We start from the raw sequence: 19,137 nt of genomic DNA on the forward strand, positions 1-19,137 counted from the left end.
GAAAAAGAGAGACTCACCCCCAGTTCCTTCTTCTCCATGATTTTAATGGCCACCTTCTCTCCCGTCAGGATGTGGCGACCCAGCTTGACCTTAGCAAAGCCTCCTGTAGGACACAACACACACCCAGCAGAATAGCAGGTCAGATGAGTGACCACACACACCGATCAGAACGGACAACACACACCGATCAGAACGGACAACACACACCGATCAGAACGGATAACACACCCACACCGATCAGAACGGACAACACACACCGATCAGAACGGACAACACACACCGATCAGAACGGATAACACACCCACACCGATCAGAACGGACAACACACACTGATCAGAACGGTTAACACACCCACACCGATCAGAACGGACAACACACACCGATCAGAACGGAGAACACACACACATTCCTGGTGGCTCATGTGTCGGTACAGACGGTTGTGTTGAAGTGTCTCACCCGAGCCGATGGTCTCGTAGACTTCATAGTACTCGAGGAGTTCCGCCGCGCTGTCCATCTCGCCGAAAACACAACCTTCCAGCTGCGATAAACAAACACACAGCGACATTTAGCTGAAAGGCTCCAGAAGGTTAGTTTCTGATAGGTGGCTACTGCTGGATAAAATAACATCCCATCCCAACCAGACCTGCCTGTCTGGCTTAGCTAGCTTGCTAACGTTAGCTGCCTGTCAACTGACAACCTTCGGTCTCTTTTAAAATAGTTGATAAGCTCATGTTAACTTAAACATCGAAATGTTTCAACGCATAAGATGACAAAAGAAGAACATAATTACACTTCTAACATGTAAACAAATACGGTAGCAAGCTTATCAATTCAAACCAGCGAGCAACATTATTACGTTCGCTAAATCACTGACTTGCGGGTTGCCCCAAGTTCGCTAATGTTTCACCTCGCGAGGCTAACGATACTTTTGTACAGTTTGGCTAACTAAGTTATCCTATGCTAAAGCGTCGAACCTACCTTAAATACAAAACTTGGATATAGTGAGGAAAGCAAAACGTAATCGCGGATGTGGAAATATATACTTAGTATTTGTAATATTACAGCCCTCTCGCTCAGTGATGTCCTGTTGTCGAAGTTTGAATTCCCCACTACAGTGACGAAATGTCCTACTTCCGGTGTCTGCATCCAACGTATCTACTTCCTCCCTCTATCGTTGAGAAATGGCACTGCATCTATAAAATTGATTTAAAAAAAAAAAAAAAAATTTAACCTTTATTTAATTTGGAAAGTAATTTAAGAATAAATTCTTATTTACAATTACGGCCTACCCCGTCATTGCATCTATCGTTCAGTATTGACACTGCAGTTATAAAACGGATTCTACACTATAAATCCCTAATTCAGGATCTTGGATCAGACCATTCTAGCCCACAAACCTAACTTTAAAGGGCCAATCAGCGGTTGAAACAATAACAAAGCAACGACACGCCACTGTTTCAGTAAAAAGCTGAAGAATGGGACTGGAGAAATGTAATCACTCTCAAATTCCTAGACGAAGCTATGGATGCAAGGACTGACCATTCATAACATTCTAGATTTAAAGGTAGACTCAGCGAAATGACGTTGTCACGTGCATAACCTGGGTAGCCGCTAGTGGGCTTTATGGTTCTCCACTATATTCTGGGCTTGATGGTTCTCCACTATCCTCTGGGCTTGAAGGTTCTCCCACTATCCTCTGGACTTGAAGGTTCTCCACTACCCTCTGGGCTTGAAGGTTCTCCACTATCCTCTGGGCTCCACTATCCTCTGGGCTTGAAGGTTCTCCACTACCCTCTGGGCTTTATGGTTCTCCACTATCATCTGGGCTTGAAGGTTCTCCACTATCCTCTGGGCTTGAAGTTTCTCCACTACCCTCTGGGCTTGAAGGTTCTCCATTATCCTCTGGGCTTGAAGGTTCTCCACTTCCCTCTGGGCTTGAAGGTTCTCCATCACCCTCTGGGCTCCACTATCCTCTGGGCTCCACTATCCTGTGGGCTCCACTATCCTCTGGGCTTGATGGATATCCACTATCCTCTGGGCTCCACTATCCTCTGGGCTTGATGGTTCTCCACTATCCTCTGGGCTTGATGGATCTCCACTACCCTCTGGGCTCCACTATCCTCTGGGCTCCACTACCCTCTGTGCTTCACTATCCTCTGGGCTCCACTACCCTCTGGGCTCCACTATCCTCTTGGCTCCACTATCCTCTGGGCTCCACTATCCTCTAGGCTCCACTACCCTCTGGGTTCCACTATCCTCCTGGCTTGAAGGTTCTCCACTACCCTCTGGGCTTTATGGTTCTCCACTATCCTCTGGGCTTGAAGGTTCTCCACTACCCTCTGGGCTTGAAGGTTCTCCATTATCCTCTGGGCTTGAAGGTTCTCCACTACCCTCTGGGCTTGAAGGTTCTCCATCACCCTCTGGGCTCCACTATCCTCTGGGCTCCACTATCCTGTGGGCTCCACAATCCTCTGGGCTTGATGGATATCCACTATCCTCTGGGCTCCACTATCCTCTGGGCTTGATGGTTCTCCACTATCCTCTGGGCTTGATGGATCTCCACTACCCTCTGGGCTCCACTATCCTCTGGGCTCCACTACCCTCTGTGCTTCACTATCCTCTGGGCTCCACTACCCTCTGGGCTCCACTATCCTCTTGGCTCCACTATCCTCTGGGCTCCACTATCCTCTAGGCTCCACTACCCTCTGGGTTCCACTATCCTCTGGGCTTGATGGATCTCCACTACCCTCTGGGCTCCACTATCCTCTGGGCTCCACTATCCTCTGGGCTCCACTATCTTCTAGGCTTGATGGAGCTCCACTATCCCTTGGGCTCCACTATCCTCTGGGATCCACAATCCTCTGGGCTCCACTATCCTCTGGGCTTGATGGAGCTCCACTATCCTCTGGGCTTGATGGAGCTCCACTACCCTCTGGGCTCCACTATCCTCTTGGCTCCACTATCCTCTGGGCTCCACTATCCTCTGGGATCCACTATCCTCTGGGCTCCACTATCCTCTGGGCTTGATGGAGCTCCACTATCCTCTGGGCTTGATGGAGCTCCACTATCCTCTGGGCTCCACTATCCTCTGGGCTCCACTATCCTCTGGGCTTGATGTTTCTCCACTATCCTCTGGGCTCCACTATCCTCTGGGCTTGATGTTTCTCCACTATCCTCTGGGCTCCACTATCCTCTGGGCTCCACTATCCTCTGGGCTCCACTACCCTCTGGGCTCCACTACCATCTGAGCTCCACTATCCTCTGGGCTTGATGTTTCTCCACTACCCTCTGGGCTCCACTATCCTCTGGGCTCCACTACCCTCTGGGCTCCACTATCCTCTGGGCTTGATGTTTCTCCACTACCCTCTGGGCTCCACTATCCTCTGGGCTCCACTATCCTCTGGGCTCCACTACCCTCTGGGCTCCACTATCCTCTGGGCTTGATGTACACAGCTGGTGATACACTCCTGTCCCCCTGGTGACCGGTTCCTACCTATAACATTCTCCATTCAGGCTGGAAAGGCTTCGATTTCCTCCTTAAGTAGTTTTAATGTTGAGAAGGTGGAAAATATGCATACTTTAAAAAAGTAAAACGTGATTTTCCAGCACCATGCTAATGGTTAATGCCACTTCCTGATGTTGTGTTTAGCCACCATGCTAATGGTTAATGTTACTTCCTGATGTTGTGTTTAGCCACCATGCTAATGGTTAATGTCTAGGACTGTTACTTCCTGATGTTGTGTTTAGCCACCATGCTAATGGTTAATGTTACTTCCTGATGTTGTGTTTAGCCACCATGCTAATGGTTAATGCCACTTCCTGATGTTGTGTTTAGCCACCATGCTAATGGTTAATGCCACTTCCTGATGTTGTGTTTAGCCACCATGCTAATGGTTAATGTTACTTCCTGATGTTGTGTTTAGCCACCATGCTAATGGTTAATGCCACTTCCTGATGTTGTGTTTATTTTATTTATTTTTTTATTTTATTTCACCTTTATTTAACCAGGTAGGCTAGTTGAGAACAAGTTCTCATTTGCAACTGCGACCTGGCCAAGATAAAGCTTAGCAGTGTGAACAGACAACACAGAGTTACACATGGAGTAAACAATTAACAAGTCAATAACACAGTACAAAAAAAGGCGAGTCTATATACATTGTGTGCAAAAGGCATGAGGAGGTAGGCGAATAATTACAATTTTGCAGATTAGCACTGGAGTGATAAATGATCAGATGGTCATGTACAGGTAGAGATACTGGTGTGCAAAAGAGCAGAAAAGTAAATAAATAAAAACAGTGTGGGGATGAAGTAGGTGAAAATGAGTGGGCTATTTACCAATAGACTATGTACAGCTGCAGCGATCGGTTAGCTGCTCAGATAGCACATGTTTGAAGTTGGTGAGGGAGATAAAAGTCTCCAACTTCAGGGATTTTTGCAATTCGTTCCAGTCACAGGCAGCAGAGTACTGGAACGAAAGGCGGCCAAATGAGGTGTTGGCTTTAGAGATGATCAGTGAGATACACCTGCTGGAGCGCGTGCTACAGATGGGAGTTGCCATCGTGACCAGTGAACTGAGATAAGGCGGAGCTTTACCTAGCATGGACTTGTAGATGACCTGGAGCCAGTGGGTCTGGCGACAAATATGTAGCGAGGGCCAGCCGACTAGAGCATACAAGTCGCAGTGGTGGGTGGTATAAGGTGCTTTAGTGACAAAACGGATGGCACTGTGATAAACTGCATCCAGTTTGCTGAGTAGAGTGTTGGAGGCAATTTTGTAGATGACATCGCCAAAGTCGAGGATCGGTAGGATAGTCAGTTTTACTAGGGTAAGTTTGGCGGCGTGAGTGAAGGAGGCTTTGTTGCGGAATAGAAAGCCGACTCTTGATTTGATTTTCGATTGGAGATGTTTGATATGAGTCTGGAAGGAGAGTTTACAGTCTAGCCAGACACCTAGGTACTTATAGGTGTCCACATATTCAAGGTCGGAACCATCCAGGGTGGTGATGCTCGTCGGGCATGCGGGTGCAGACAGCGATCGGTTGAAAAGCATGCATTTGGTTTTACTAGCGTTTAAGAGCAGTTGGAGGCCACGGAAGAAGTGTTGTATGGCATTGAAGCTCGTTTGGAGGTTAGATAGCACAGTGTCCAAGGACGGGACGGAAGTATATAGAATGGTGTCATCTGCGTAGAGGTGGATCAGGGAATCGCCCGCAGCAAGAGTAACATCATTGATATATACAGAGAAAAGAGTCGGCCCGAGAATTGAACCCTGTGGCACCCCCATAGAGACTGCCAGAGGACCAGACAGCATGCCCTCCGATTTGACACACTGAACTCTGTCTGCAAAGTAATTGGTGAACCAGGCAAGGCAGTCATCCGAAAAACCGAGGCTACTGAGTCTGCCGATAAGAATATGGTGATTGACAGAGTCGAAAGCCTTGGCAAGGTCGATGAAGATGGCTGCACAGTACTGTCTTTTATCGATGGCGGTTATGATATCGTTTAGTACCTTGAGTGTGGCTGAGGTGCACCCGTGACCGGCTCGGAAACCAGATTGCACAGCGGAGAAGGTACGGTGGGATTCGAGATGGTCAGTGACCTGTTTGTTGACTTGGCTTTCGAAGACCTTAGATAGGCAGGGCAGGATGGATATAGGTCTGTAACAGTTTGGGTCCAGGGTGTCTCCCCCTTTGAAGAGGGGGATGACTGCGGCAGCTTTCCAATCCTTGGGGATCTCAGACGATATGAAAGAGAGGTTGAACAGGCTGGTAATAGGGGTTGCGACAATGGCGGCGGATAGTTTCAGAAATAGAGGGTCCAGATTGTCAAGCCCAGCTGATTTGTACGGGTCCAGGTTTTGCAGCTCTTTCAGAACATCTGCTATCTGGATTTTAGCCACCATGCTAATGGTTAATGCCACTTCCTGATGTTGTGTTTAGCCACCATGCTAATGGTAAATGTCACTTCCTGATGTTGTGTTTAGCCACCATGCTAATGGTTAATGTAACTTCCTGATGTTGTGTTTAGCCACCATGCTAATGGTTAATGTCACTTCCTGATGTTGTGTTTAGCCACCATGCTAATGGTTAATGTAACTTCCTGATGTTGTGTTTAGCCACCATGCTAATGGTTAATGTCTAGGAATGTTACTTCCTGATGTTGTGTTTAGCCACCATGCTAATGGTTAATGTAACTTCCTGATGTTGTGTTTAGCCACCATGCTAATGGTTAATGTCACTTCCTGATGTTGTGTTTAGCCACCATGCTAATGTTTAATGTCTAGGAATGTTACTTCCTGACGTTGTGTTTAGCCACCATGCTAATGGTTAATGTCTAGGACTGTTACTTCCTGATGTTGTGTTTAGCCACCATGCTAATGGTTAATGTTACTTCCTGATGTTGTGTTTAGCCACCATGCTAATGGTTAATGTCTAGGAATGTTACTTCCTGATGTTGTGTTTAGCCACCATGCTAATGGTTAATGTAACTTCCTGATGTTGTGTTTAGCCACCATGCTAATGTTTAATGTCTAGGAATGTTACTTCCTGATGTTGTGTTTAGCCACCATGCTAATGGTTAATGTAACTTCCTGATCTTGTGTTTAGCCACCATGCTAATGGTTAATGTCTAGGAATGTTACTTCCTGATGTTGTGTTTAGCCACCATGCTAATGGTTAATGTCACTTCCTGATGTTGTGTTTAGCCACCATGCTAATGTTTAATGTTACTTCCTGATGTTGTGTTTAGCCACCATGCTAATGGCTAATGTCTAGGACTGTTACTTCCTGATGTTGTGTTTAGCCACCATGCTAATGGTTAATGTCACTTCCTGATGTTGTGTTTAGCCACCATGCTAATGGTTAATGTCACTTCCTGATGTTGTGTTTAGCCACCATGCTAATGGTTAATGTCACTTCCTGATGTTGTGTTTAGCCACCATGCTAATGGTTAATGTCACTTCCTGATGTTGTGTTTAGCCACCATGCTAATGGTTAATGTCACTTCCTGATGTTGTGTTTAGCCACCATGCTAATGGTTCATGTCTAGGAACCCTTTTTTTTGGTTACTACATGATTCCATATGTGTTATTTCATAGTTTTGGATGTCTTCACAATTAATTCTACAATGTAGACAATAATTAACCATTAAGAAAAACCCTGGAATGAGTAGGTGTTCTAAACCTTAGTAGGTGTGTGTAACGTGTCCACTGGGAGTCGGGAAGCAAATACAGGAAGTGAATCATCGAAAAATGATTGTGTGTTTTCTGTTCAACCTTTATGTTATTTGTACTATTACATTGTTATTGAGGACTGCGTCGTGGGGCTTAGAGTTTAGAGCAAGAAAGATATTTTACTGCACATTAAAACGGGAAACTTGGTGTGTGTGTGTTTGTGTGTGTGTGTGTTGTAAGTTATTTCAGGGTCCCTCAATGCTCGTAACTAACCACATGTTTTGGCGCGCGCACACACACACACACACACACACACACACACAAACCAACATGGCTTGTATGAAGCTGTTACAGTGGAACGCTGGTGTTCCGGTTCTAGAACCGGTTAGAATTCCCAACATTCCAGAGTAATGTTCCGGAGCCTTCCAGCATTTCTGAGTCTCAACTCTGCAGGGGGGGGGGGGTCTGCATCTGATCTAGGATCAGGGTTCCCCCCCGCCCCCCTCCACGTAATCTCATTCATTGTGATCTGAACGGGCATAACTGATCCAGGATCAGCTCTTCCTCTGACACACCTGATAGAGGTGTCCAAGATCAGCTCTTCCTCTGACTGTAGAGAACCTTTTCTTACTGTGAAGATCGTTTGGAATATTTATTTATCTCTCGTCTGTCTTCACATCCGTCACTTTCCAGCAGTTAAAATCAGAAGGTCTGGAAACTTCTACAGTTACCTCCCACGGTGTGTGTGTGTGTGTGTTAGCAGAGTTATGAAAATATTGCGTCCCTATGTGTTTAAAGTTGAACCAATCATTTATGTCCAGATAAATATTACCAAGACGGAGAGGAGCTCAGCCAACACCATGAGAGGAGAGATATACACACACACACACACACACACACACACACACACACACACACACACACACACACACACACACACACACACACACACACAGCCAACACCATGAGGTGACACACACACACACACACACACACACACACACACACACACACACACACACACACTCAGCCAACACCATGAGAGGAGAGATACACACACACACACACACTCAACCAACACCATGAGAGGTGAGTTACACACACACACACTCACACACACACACTAAATTCAGCAGAAAAATAAGAAACGTCCTCTTACTGTCAACTGAGTTTATTTTCAGCAAACTTAAATCTGTGTAAATATTTATATGAACATAAGATTCAACAACTGAGACATAAACTGAACAAGTTCCACAGACATGTGACTAACAGAAATGGAATAATGTGTCCCTGAACAAAGGCGGGGTCAAAATCAAAAGTAACAGTCAGTATCTGGTGTGGCCACCAGCTGCATTAAGTACTGTTGTGCATCTCCTCCTCATGGACTGCACCAGATTTGCCAGTTCTTGCTGTGAGGTGTCACCCCACTCTTCCACCAAGGCACCTGCAAGTTCCTGGACATTTCTGGGGGGGAATGGCCCGAGCCTTCACCCTCCGATGCAACAGGTCCCAGACGTGCTCAATGGGATTGAGTTCCGGGCTCTTCACTGGCCATGGCAGAACACTGACCTTCCTGTCTTGCAGGAAATCACGCACACAGAACGAGCAGTATGGCTGGTGGCATTGTCACGCTGGAGGGTCATGTCATGATGAGCCTGCAGGAAGGGTACCACATGAGGGAGGAGGATGTCTTCCCTGGAACGCCGTACCGTAATACCGTAATGACGCCGAACCAGGGCTCTGAAGTGTCCAAGATGCTGTACCGTAATGACGCCGAACCAGGGCTCTGATGTGTCCAAGATGCTGTACCGTAATGACGCCGAACCAGGGCTCTGAAGTGTCCAAGATGCTGTACCGTAATGATGCCGAACCAGGGCTCTGAAGTGTCCAAGATGCTGTACTGTAATGATGCTGAACCAGTGAACCAGGGCTCTGAAGTGTCCAAGATGCTGTACCGTAAGGATGCCGAACCAGGGCTCTGAAGTGTCCAAGATGCTGTACCGTAATGACGCCGAACCAGGGCTCGGAAGTGTCCAAGATGCTGTGTTGTAATGATGCTGAACCAGGGCTCTGAAGTGTCCAAGATGCTGTACAGTAATGATGCTGAACCAGGTCTCTGAAGTGTCCAAGATGCTGTACTGTAATGATGCCGAACCAGGGCTCTGAAGTGTCCAAGATGCTGTACCGTAATGACGCCGAACCAGGGCTCTGAAGTGTCCAAGATGCTGTGTTATAATGACGCCGAACCAGGGCTCTGAAGTGTCCAAGATGCTGTACCGTAATGACGCCGAACCAGGGCTCTGAAGTGTCCAAGATGCTGTACCGTAATGATGCTGAGCCAGGGCTCTGAAGTGTCCAAGATGCTGTACCGTAATGACGCCGAACCAGGGCTCTGAAGTGTTTCCTTTTCTCCTCTATTATTTCTTCATGTTATTTGAGATAACGTCCTTAAATAACGTCCTGTTGTAAACATTACCATCTACGTCGGCGGCCATTTTGAATTCCACGTCTCGGTTCTGGGATGTTTTCAGTTGATCAGAAGAATGTTTGTACCAAATGTAATGCTTTTTAATGTTTTTAATGGTAAAATACCAGCTTTCATGGCAGCTATTTAACATTTTTGAAATAACTTATTATTTTTCTACCTTTATTTTCTTGTTTACAGTGACGGGAACAGTGGGGTTAAACTGCCTTGTTCAGGGACAGGACGACAGATTTTTACCTTGTCAGCTCGGGGGGATTCGATCTTGCAACTTTTCGGTTACCAGTCCAACGCTCTACCTGCCTCCTCTACACTCTAACCACTAGGCTACCTGCCTCCTGCCTCCTCTACACTCTAACCACTAGGCTACCTGCCGCCTCTACACTCTAACCACTAGGCTACGTACCTCCTCTACACTCTAACCACTAGGCTACCTGCCTCCTCTACACTCTAACCACTAGGCTACCTGCCTCCTCTACACTCCAACCACTAGGCTACCTGCCTCCTCTACACTCTAACCACTAGGCTACGTACCTCCTCTACACTCCAACCACTTGGCTACCTGCCTCCTCTACACTCTAACCACTAGACTACCTGCCTCCTCTACACTCTAACCACTAGGCTACCTGCTTCCTCTACACTCTAACCACTAGGCTACCTACCTCATCTACACTCTAACCACTGGACTACCTACCTCCTCTACACTCTAACCACTGGACTACCTGCCTCTTCTACACTCTAACCACTAGACTACCTGCCTCTTCTACACTCTAACCACTAGACTACCTGCCTCCTCTAACCACGAGACTACCTGCCTCCTCTACACTCTAACCACTAGACTACCTGCCTCCTCTACACTCTAACCACTAGGCTACGTACCTCCTCTACACTCTAACCACTAGGCTACCTGCCTCCTCTACACTCTAACCACTAGTCTACCCTACCCCCTCTACACTCTAACCACTAGACTACCTACCTCCTCTACACTCTAACCACTAGGCTACCCACCTCCTCTACACTCTAACCACTAGACTACCTGCCTCCCCTACACTCTAACCACTAGGCTACCTGCCTCCTCTACACTCTAACCACTAGGCTACCTACCTCCTCTACACTCTAACCACTAGGCTACCTGCCTCCTCTACACTCTAACCACTAGGCTACCTGCCTCCTCTACACTCTAACCACTAGACTACCTACCTCCTCTACACTCTAACCAATAGGCTAACTTGCTTCCTGGTTAAGTTTGCAATGAGCCCCTCTTCTGCAGACTTTGGGGAATACAGTGTTGTGTTGTTTGATTCTCTGCCAGTGAACTGACTGGAAACCTCTGAATCACTCTAATTGGTTCGTGATATAGCTGGTCCGTAGTGGTGTGTCATTTAATGGTTTGATTCTTAAAGGAGAGTGGTTCTGAATCACTCTAATTGGTTCCTGATATAGCTGGTCCGTAGTGGTGTGTCATTTAATGGTTTGATTCTTAAAGGAGAGTGAATCATCAGGTGGTGGAGTGGTTCTGAATCACTCTAATTGGTTCCTGATATAGCTGGTCCGTAGTGGTGTGTCATTTAATGGTTTGATTCTTAAAGGAGAGTGAATCATCAGGTGGTGGAGTGGTTCTGAATCACTCTAATTGGTTCCTGATATGGATGGTTCGTAGTGGTGTGTCATTTAATGGTTTGATTCTTAAAGGAGAGTGAATCATCAGGTGGTGGAGTGGTTCTGAATCACTCTAATTGGTTCCTGATATAGCTGGTCCGTAGTGGTGTGTCATTTAATGGTTTGATTCTTAAAGGAGAGTGAATCATCAGGTGGTGGAGTGGTTCTGAATCACTCTAATTGGTTCCTGATATGGATGGTTCGTAGTGGTGTGTCATTTAATGGTTTGATTCTTAAAGGAGAGTGAATCATCAGGTGGTGGAGTGGTTCTGAATCACTCTAATTGGTTCCTGATATAGCTGGTCCGTAGTGGTGTGTCATTTAATGGTTTGATTCTTAAAGGAGAGTGAATCATCAGGTGGTGGAGTGGTTCTGAATCACTCTAATTGGTTCCTGATATAGCTGGTCCGTAGTGGTGTGTCATTTAATGGTTTGATTCTTAAAGGAGAGTGAATCATCAGGTGGCGGAGTGGTTCTGAATCACTCTAATTGGTTCCTGATATAGCTGGTCCGTAGTGGTGTGTCATTTAATGGTTTGATTCTTAAAGGAGAGTGAATCATCAGGTGGTGGAGTGGTTCTGAATCACTCTAATTGGTTCCTGCTATGGCTGGTTCGTAGTGGTGTGTCATTTAATGGTTTGATTCTTAAAGGAGAGTGAATCATCAGGTGGTGGAGTGGTTCTGAATCACTCTAATTGGTTCCTGCTATGGCTGGTTCGTAGTGGTGTGTCATTTAATGGTTTGATTCTTAAAGGAGAGTGAATCATCAGGTGGTGGAGTGGTTCTGAATCACTCTAATTGGTTCCTGATATAGCTGGTCCGTAGTGGTGTGTAATTTAATGGTTCTGAATCAGACGTAACCAACAGGCCTCCTGAGAAATGTGGTTCTGGGGGGGCAGGAGATCTGAGTGAGGGGGGGGGGGGGGCAGGAGATCTGAGTGAGGGGGGGGGGCAGAGTGGTGGAGAGAAGAGAGGAGGGGGGGCAGAGTGGTGGAGAGAAGAGAGGAGGGGGGGGGCAGAGTGGTGGAGAGAAGAGAGGAGGGGGAGGCAGAGTGGTGGAGAGAAGAGAGGAGGGGGGGGCAGAGTGGTGGAGAGAAGAGAGGAGGGGGGGGAAGCCAGAGTGGTGGAGAGAAGAGAGGAGGGGGAGGCAGAGTGGTGGAGAGAAGGGAGGAGGGGCGGGGCAGAGTGTCTGGATGAGAGCTGATGTCCCCTCCACTCTGAGGGAGGAGGGCTGATGTCCCCTTCACTCTGAGGGAGGAGAGCTGATGTCCCCTCCACTCTGAGGGAGGAGAGATGATGTCCCCTTCACTCTGAGGGAGGAGGGCTGATGTCCCCTTCACTCTGAGGGAGGAGAGATGATGTCCCCTTCACTCTGAGGGAGGAGAGATGATGTCCCCCTCCACTCTGAGGGAGGAGGGCTGATGTCCCCTTCACTCTGAGGGAGGAGGACTGATGTCCCCTTCACTCTGAGGGAGGAGGACTGATGTCCCCTCCACTCTGAGGGAGGAGGGCTGATGTCCCCTTCACTCTGAGGGAGGAGAGATGATGTCCCCTCCACTCTGAGGGAGGAGGGCTGATGTCCCCTCCACTCTGAGGGAGGAGAGATGATGTCCCCCTTCACTCTGAGGGAGGAGAGATGATGTCCCCTCCACTCTGAGGGAGGAGGGCTGATGTCCCCTTCACTCTGAGGGAGGAGAGATGATGTCCCCTCCACTCTGAGGGAGGAGGGCTGATGTCCCCTCCACTCTGAGGGAGGAGGGCTGATGTCCCCTTCACTCTGAGGGAGGAGAGATGATGTCCCCTCCACTCTGAGGGAGGAGGGCTGATGTCCCCTTCACTCTGAGGGAGGAGAGATGATGTCCCCTTCACTCTGAGGGAGGAGGGCTGATGTCCCCTCCACTATGAGGGAGGAGGGCTGATGTCCCCTCCACTCTGAGGGAGGAGGGCTGATGTCCCCTCCACTCTGAGGGAGGAGGGCTGATGTCCCCTTCACTCTGAGGGAGGAGGGCTGATGTCCCCTTCACTCTGAGGGAGGAGGACTGATGTCCCCCTCCACTCTGAGGGAGGAGGGCTGATGTCCCCTTCACTCTGAGGGAGGAGGGCTGATGTCCCCTTCACTCTGAGGGAGGAGGGCTGATGTCCCCTCCACTCTGAGGGAGGAGAGCTGATGTCCCCTTCACTCTGAGGGAGGAGGGCTGAGGTCCCCTCCACTCTGAGGGAGGAGGGCTGATGTTGGCAGGGTTTGGGGAGCACCACAGGGCTCTGAGGGAGGAGGACTGATGTTGGCAGGGTTTGGGGAGCACCACGGGGCTCTGAGGGAGGAGGGCTGATGTTGGTAGGGTTTGGGGAGCACCACAGGGCTCTGAGGGAGGAGAGCTGATGTTGGCAGGGTTTGGGGAGCACCACGGGGCTCTGAGGGAGGAGGGCTGATGTTGGCAGGGTTTGGGGAGCACCACAGGGCTCTGAGGGAGGAGAGCTGATGTTGGCAGGGTTTGGGGAGCACCACGGGGCTCTGAGGGAGGAGGGCTGATGTCACCTCCACTCTGAGGGAGGAGGGCTGATGTTGGCAGGGTTTGGGGAGCACCACAGGGCTCTGAGGGAGGAGGGCTGATGTTGGTAGGGTTTGGGGAGCACCACAGGGCTCTGAGGGAGGAGAGCTGAGTTCCCCTCCACTCTGAGGGAGGAGGGCTGATGTTGGCAGGGTTTGGGGAGCACCACGGGGCTCTGAGGGAGGAGGGCTGATGTTGGTAGGGTTTGGGGAGCACCACAGGGCTCTGAGGGAGGAGAGCTGATGTTGGCAGGGTTTGGGGAGCACCACGGGGCTCTGAGGGAGGAGGGCTGATGTTGGCAGGGTTTGGGGAGCACCACAGGGCTCTGAGGGAGGAGAGCTGATGTTGGCAGGGTTTGGGGAGCACCACGGGGCTCTGAGGGAGGAGGGCTGATGTCACCTCCACTCTGAGGGAGGAGGGCTGATGTTGGCAGGGTTTGGGGAGCACCACAGGGCTCTGAGGGAGGAGAGCTGATGTTGGCAGGGTTTGGGGATCACCACGGGGCTCTGAGGGAGGAGGGCTGATGTTGGCAGGGTTTGGGGAGCACCACGGGGCTCTGAGGGAGGAGAGCTGATGTTGGCAGGGTTTGGGGAGCACCACGGGGCTCTGAGGGAGGAGGGCTGATGTTGGCAGGGTTTGGGGAGCACCACGGGGCTCTGAGGGAGGAGAGCTGATGTTGACAGGGTTTGGGGAGCACCACGGGGCTCTGAGGGAGGAGCGCTGATGTTGGCAGGGTTTGGGGAGCACCACGGGGCTCTGAGGGAGGAGAGCTGATGTTGGCAGGGTTTGGGGAGCACCACGGGGCTCTGAGGGAGGAGAGCTGATGTTGACAGGGTTTGGGGAGCACCACAGGGCTCTGAGGGAGGAGGGCTGATGTTGGCAGGGTTTGGGGAGCACCACGGGGCTCTGAGGGAGGAGGGCTGATGTTGGCAGGGTTTGGGGAGCACCACGGGACTCTGAGGGAGGAGGGCTGATGTTGGCAGGGTTTGGGGAGCACCACGGGGCTCTGAGGGAGGAGGGCTGATGTTGGCAGGGTTTGGGGAGCACCACAGGGCTATGAGGGAGGAGAGCTGATGTTGGCAGCGTTTGGGGAGCACCACAGTGCTCTGAGTGAGGAGGGCTGATGTTGGCAGGGTTTGGGGAGCACCACGGGGCTATGAGGGAGGAGGGCTGATGTTGGCAGGGTTTGGGGAGCACCACGGGGCTCTGAGGGAGGAGGGCTGATGTTGGTAGGGTTTGGGGAGCACCACGGGGCTCTGAGGGAGGAGGGCTGATGTTGGCAGGGTTTGGGGAGCACCACAGGGCTCTGAGGGAGGAGGGCTGATGTTGGCAGGGTTTGGGGAGCACCACGGGGCTCTGAGGGAGGAGGGCTGATGTCCCCTCCACTCTGAGGGAGTAGGGCTGATGTCCCCTCCACTCTGAGGGAGGAGGGCTGATGTTGGCAGGGTTTGGGGAGCACCACAGGGCTCTGAGGGAGGAGGGCTGATGTTGGCAGGGTTTGGGGAGCACCACGGGGCTCTGAGGGAGGAGGGCTGATGTTGGCAGGGTTTGGGGAGCACCACGGGGCTCTGAGGGAGGAGGGCTGATGTCACCTCCACTCTGAGGGAGGAGGGCTGATGTTGGCAGGGTTTGGGGAGCACCACAGGGCTCTGAGGGAGGAGGGCTGATGTTGGCAGGGTTTGGGGAGCACCACGGGGCTCTGAGGGAGGAGGGCTGATGTTGGCAGGGTTTGGGGAGCACCACGGGGCTCTGAGGGAGGAGAGCTGATGTTGGCAGGGTTTGGGGAGCACCACGGGGCTCTGAGGGAGGAGGGCTGATGTTGGCAGGGTTTGGGGAGCACCACGGGGCTCTGAGGGAGGAGAGCTGATGTTGACAGGGTTTGGGGAGCACCACGGGGCTCTGAGGGAGGAGGGCTGATGTTGGCAGGGTTTGGGGAGCACCACGGGGCTCTGAGGGAGGAGGGCTGATGTTGGCAGGGTTTGGGGAGCACCACGGGGCTCTGAGGGAGGAGGGCTGATGTTGGCAGGGTTTGGGGAGCACCACGGGGCTCTGAGGGAGGAGGGCTGATGTTGGCAGGGTTTGGGGAGCACCACAGGGCTATGAGGGAGGAGGGCTGATGTTGGCAGGGTTTGGGGAGCACCACAGGGCTCTGAGGGAGGAGAGCTGATGTTGGCAGGGTTTGGGGAGCACCATGGGGCTCTGAGGGAGGAGGGCTGATGTTGGCAGGGTTTGGGGAGCACCACGGGGCTCTGAGGGAGGAGAGCTGATGTTGGCAGGGTTTGGGGAGCACCACAGGGCTCTGTGGGAGGAGGGCTGATGTTGGCAGGGTTTGGGGAGCACCACAGGGCTCTGAGGGAGGAGGGCTGATGTTGGCAGGGTTTGGGGAGCACCACGGGGCTCTGAGGGAGGAGGGCTGATGTTGGCAGGGTTTGGGGAGCACCACAGGGCTTTGAGGGAGGAGGGCTGATGTTGGCAGGGTTTGGGGAGCACCACAGGGCTCTGAGGGAGGAGGGCTGATGTCCCCTCCACTCTGAGGGAGGAGGGCTGATGTCCCCTCCACTCTGAGGGAGGAGGGCTGATGTCCCCTCCACTCTGAGGGAGGAGAGCTGATGTTGGCAGGGTTTGGGGAGCACCACGGGGCTCTGAGGGAGGAGGGCTGATGTTGGCAGGGTTTGGGGAGCACCACGGGGCTCTGAGGGAGGAGGGCTGATGTTGGCAGGGTTTGGGGAGCACCACAGGGCTCTGAGGGAGGAGAGCTGATGTTGGCAGGGTTTGGGGAGCACCACGGGGCTCTGAGGGAGGAGGGCTGATGTTGGCAGGGTTTGGGGAGCACCACGGGGCTCTGAGGGAGGAGGGCTGATGTTGGCAGGGTTTGGGGAGCACCACAGGGCTCTGAGGGAGGAGGGCTGATGTTGGCAGGGTTTGGGGAGCACCACAGGGCTCTGTCTGTCAGCGTTGTATCCTTGGAGAGGTGTTTTCACTGACGTTTTGTTGCCAAAGTGTTTGAAAACCCCCTCCTCTGTCTGAGAAGGATTGAGAAACAGAACGAAGAACATTGCCAGACAAATAATGACACAGAGAGAGAGAGAGAAAGGGGGGAGACTGAGAGAGAGCGAGAGAGACCGAGAGAGAGAGAGAGAGAGACAGAGAGAGAGACAGAGAGACAGTGAGAGACAGTGAGAGAGAGAGAGAGAGAGAGAGAGAGAGAGAGAGAGAGAGAGAGACAGAGAGAGAGACAGAGAGAGAGACAGAGAGAGAGAGAGAGAGAGAGAGAGAGAGAGAGAGAGAGAGAGAGAGGGGGGAGACAGAGAGAGAGAGAGAGAGAGAGAGAGAGAGAGAGAGAGAGAGAGAGACAGAGAGAGAGACAGAGAGAGAGACAGAGAGAGAGACAGAGAGACAGTGAGAGAGAGAGAGAGAGAGAGAAGAGGGGGAGACTGAGAGAGAGAGAGCGAGAGAGAGAGAGAGAGACAGAGAGAGAGACAGAGAGACAGTGAGAGAGAGAGAGAGAGAGAGAGAGAGAGAGAGAGAAAGGGGGGGAGACTGAGAGAGAGAGAGACCGAGAGACCGAGAGACCGAGAGAGAGACGAGGGAGGGGTGTTGTAAAAAGAGAGGGAACTCTCCCTCCTCTCCTCCAGTGTTTGACTGGTCAGTCAGTCAGCTAGTCTCCATGGCAGGGTGGTGTCAGCAGCAGCGTGTGTCCTCACGGCCCGGTTTGATCCTCCTCAGACTCACCCTGGCTCTCTACCTCCTCTACCCGTCCTCGGGGGCTCTTCCGTGGGATAGACAGGCCAGCGGCTCCCCTGTGGAGGTAAGACGACCACACGAGCAGGTGTGAACGCTATTCTCTACCACAACAATGTGTGTTACTTGTCAATCAGCTTCTTGTTACTCCTGGTTCCCCTTCTACAGTAGGTAGTCAATGTCAATATGGTAGAGGTGCATGTAGGAATATGCGTTTGGTTTACCTTCATTGCTGTATGTGTTGCTGTTATAATGTTAGATTAGGAGTTAGTTAGATGAGGAGTTAGATAGATTAGGAGTTAGTTAGAGTAGGAGTGAGTTAGATAGATTAGGAGTTAGTTAGAGTAGGAGTGAGTTAGATAGATTAGGAGTTAGTTAGAGTAGGAATTAGATAGATTAGGAGTTAGTTAGAGTAGGAGTTAGTTAGAGTAGGAGTTAGTTAGAGTAGGAGTTAGTTAGATTAGGAGTTAGTTAGATTAGGAGTTAGTTAGAGTAGGAGTGAGTTAGATAGATTAGGAGTTAGTTAGAGTAGGAGTGAGTTAGTTAGATTAGGAGTGAGTTAGTTAGATTAGGAGTTAGTTAGTTAGATAAGGAGTTAGATAGATTAGGAGTTAGTTAGAGTAGGAGTTAGTTAGATTAGGAGTTAGTTAGAGTAGGAGTTAGTTAGAGTTAGTTAGATTAGGAGTTAGTTAGATTAGGAGTTAGTTAGTTAGATAAGGAGTTAGATAGATTAGGAGTTAGTTAGAGTAGGAGTTAGTTAGAGTAGGAGTTAGTTAGATTAGGAGTTAGTTAGTTAGATAAGGAGTTAGATAGATTAGGAGTTAGTTAGAGTAGGAGTTAGTTAGAGTAGGAGTTAGTTAGATTAGGAGTTAGTTAGATTAGGAGTTAGTTAGAGTAGGAGTTAGTTAGATTAGGAGTTAGTTAGAGTAGGAGTTAGTTAGATTAGGAGTTAGTTAGATTAGGAGTTAGATAGATTAGGAGTTAGTTAGAGTAGGAGTTAGTTAGAGTAGGAGTTAGTTAGATTAGGAGTTAGTTAGAGTAGGAGTTAGTTAGAGTAGGAGTTAGTTAGAGTAGGAGTTAGTTAGTTAGATAAGGAGTTAGATAGATTAGGAGTTAGTTAGAGTAGGAGTTAGTTAGAGTAGGAGTTAGTTAGATTAGGAGTTAGTTAGAGTAGGAGTTAGTTAGAGTAGGAGTTAGTTAGATTAGGAGTTAGTTAGAGTAGGAGTTAGTTAGATTAGGAGTTAGTTAGATTAGGAGTTAGATAGATTAGGAGTTAGATAGAGTAGGAGTTAGTTAGATTAGGAGTTAGTTAGAGTAGGAGTTAGTTAGATTAGGAGTTAGATAGATTAGGAGTTAGTTAGATTAGGAGTTAGTTAGATTACGAGGAGTTAATTAGATTAGGAGTTAGTTAGATTAGGAGTTAGTTAGAGTAGGAGTTAGTTAGTTAGATAAGGAGTTAGATAGATTAGGAGTTAGTTAGATTAGGAGTTAGTTAGATTACGAGGAGTTAGCTAGATTAGGAGTTAGATAGATTA

At 49.9% G+C, this 19,137-nt stretch overlaps 1 protein-coding gene and 1 pseudogene across 1 annotated transcript in view; one reads left to right on the plus strand and one right to left on the minus strand.

Annotated features, from left to right (window-relative positions):
• Window positions 1-1,101, minus strand: part of LOC135530812 (maternal embryonic leucine zipper kinase-like) — a 43,346-nt gene extending 42,245 nt beyond the window's left edge. The window contains exons 1-3 of the mRNA XM_064958987.1: window positions 979-1,101; window positions 457-538; window positions 18-103 (exon numbers count right to left, since the gene is read on the minus strand). Of these exons, the coding sequence (XP_064815059.1) occupies window positions 18-103; window positions 457-514 (144 nt within the window). The 5' untranslated portion in view covers window positions 515-538; window positions 979-1,101. The remainder of the gene's footprint in view (window positions 1-17; window positions 104-456; window positions 539-978) is intronic.
• A 16,410-nt stretch (window positions 1,102-17,511) lies between these two features.
• Window positions 17,512-19,137, plus strand: part of LOC135530811 (thrombospondin type-1 domain-containing protein 4-like) — a 35,472-nt pseudogene continuing 33,846 nt past the window's right edge.

This window comes from Oncorhynchus masou, unplaced genomic scaffold, assembly GCF_036934945.1.
Source record: "Oncorhynchus masou masou isolate Uvic2021 unplaced genomic scaffold, UVic_Omas_1.1 unplaced_scaffold_1428, whole genome shotgun sequence".
Taxonomy (NCBI): Eukaryota; Metazoa; Chordata; class Actinopteri; order Salmoniformes; family Salmonidae; genus Oncorhynchus; species Oncorhynchus masou.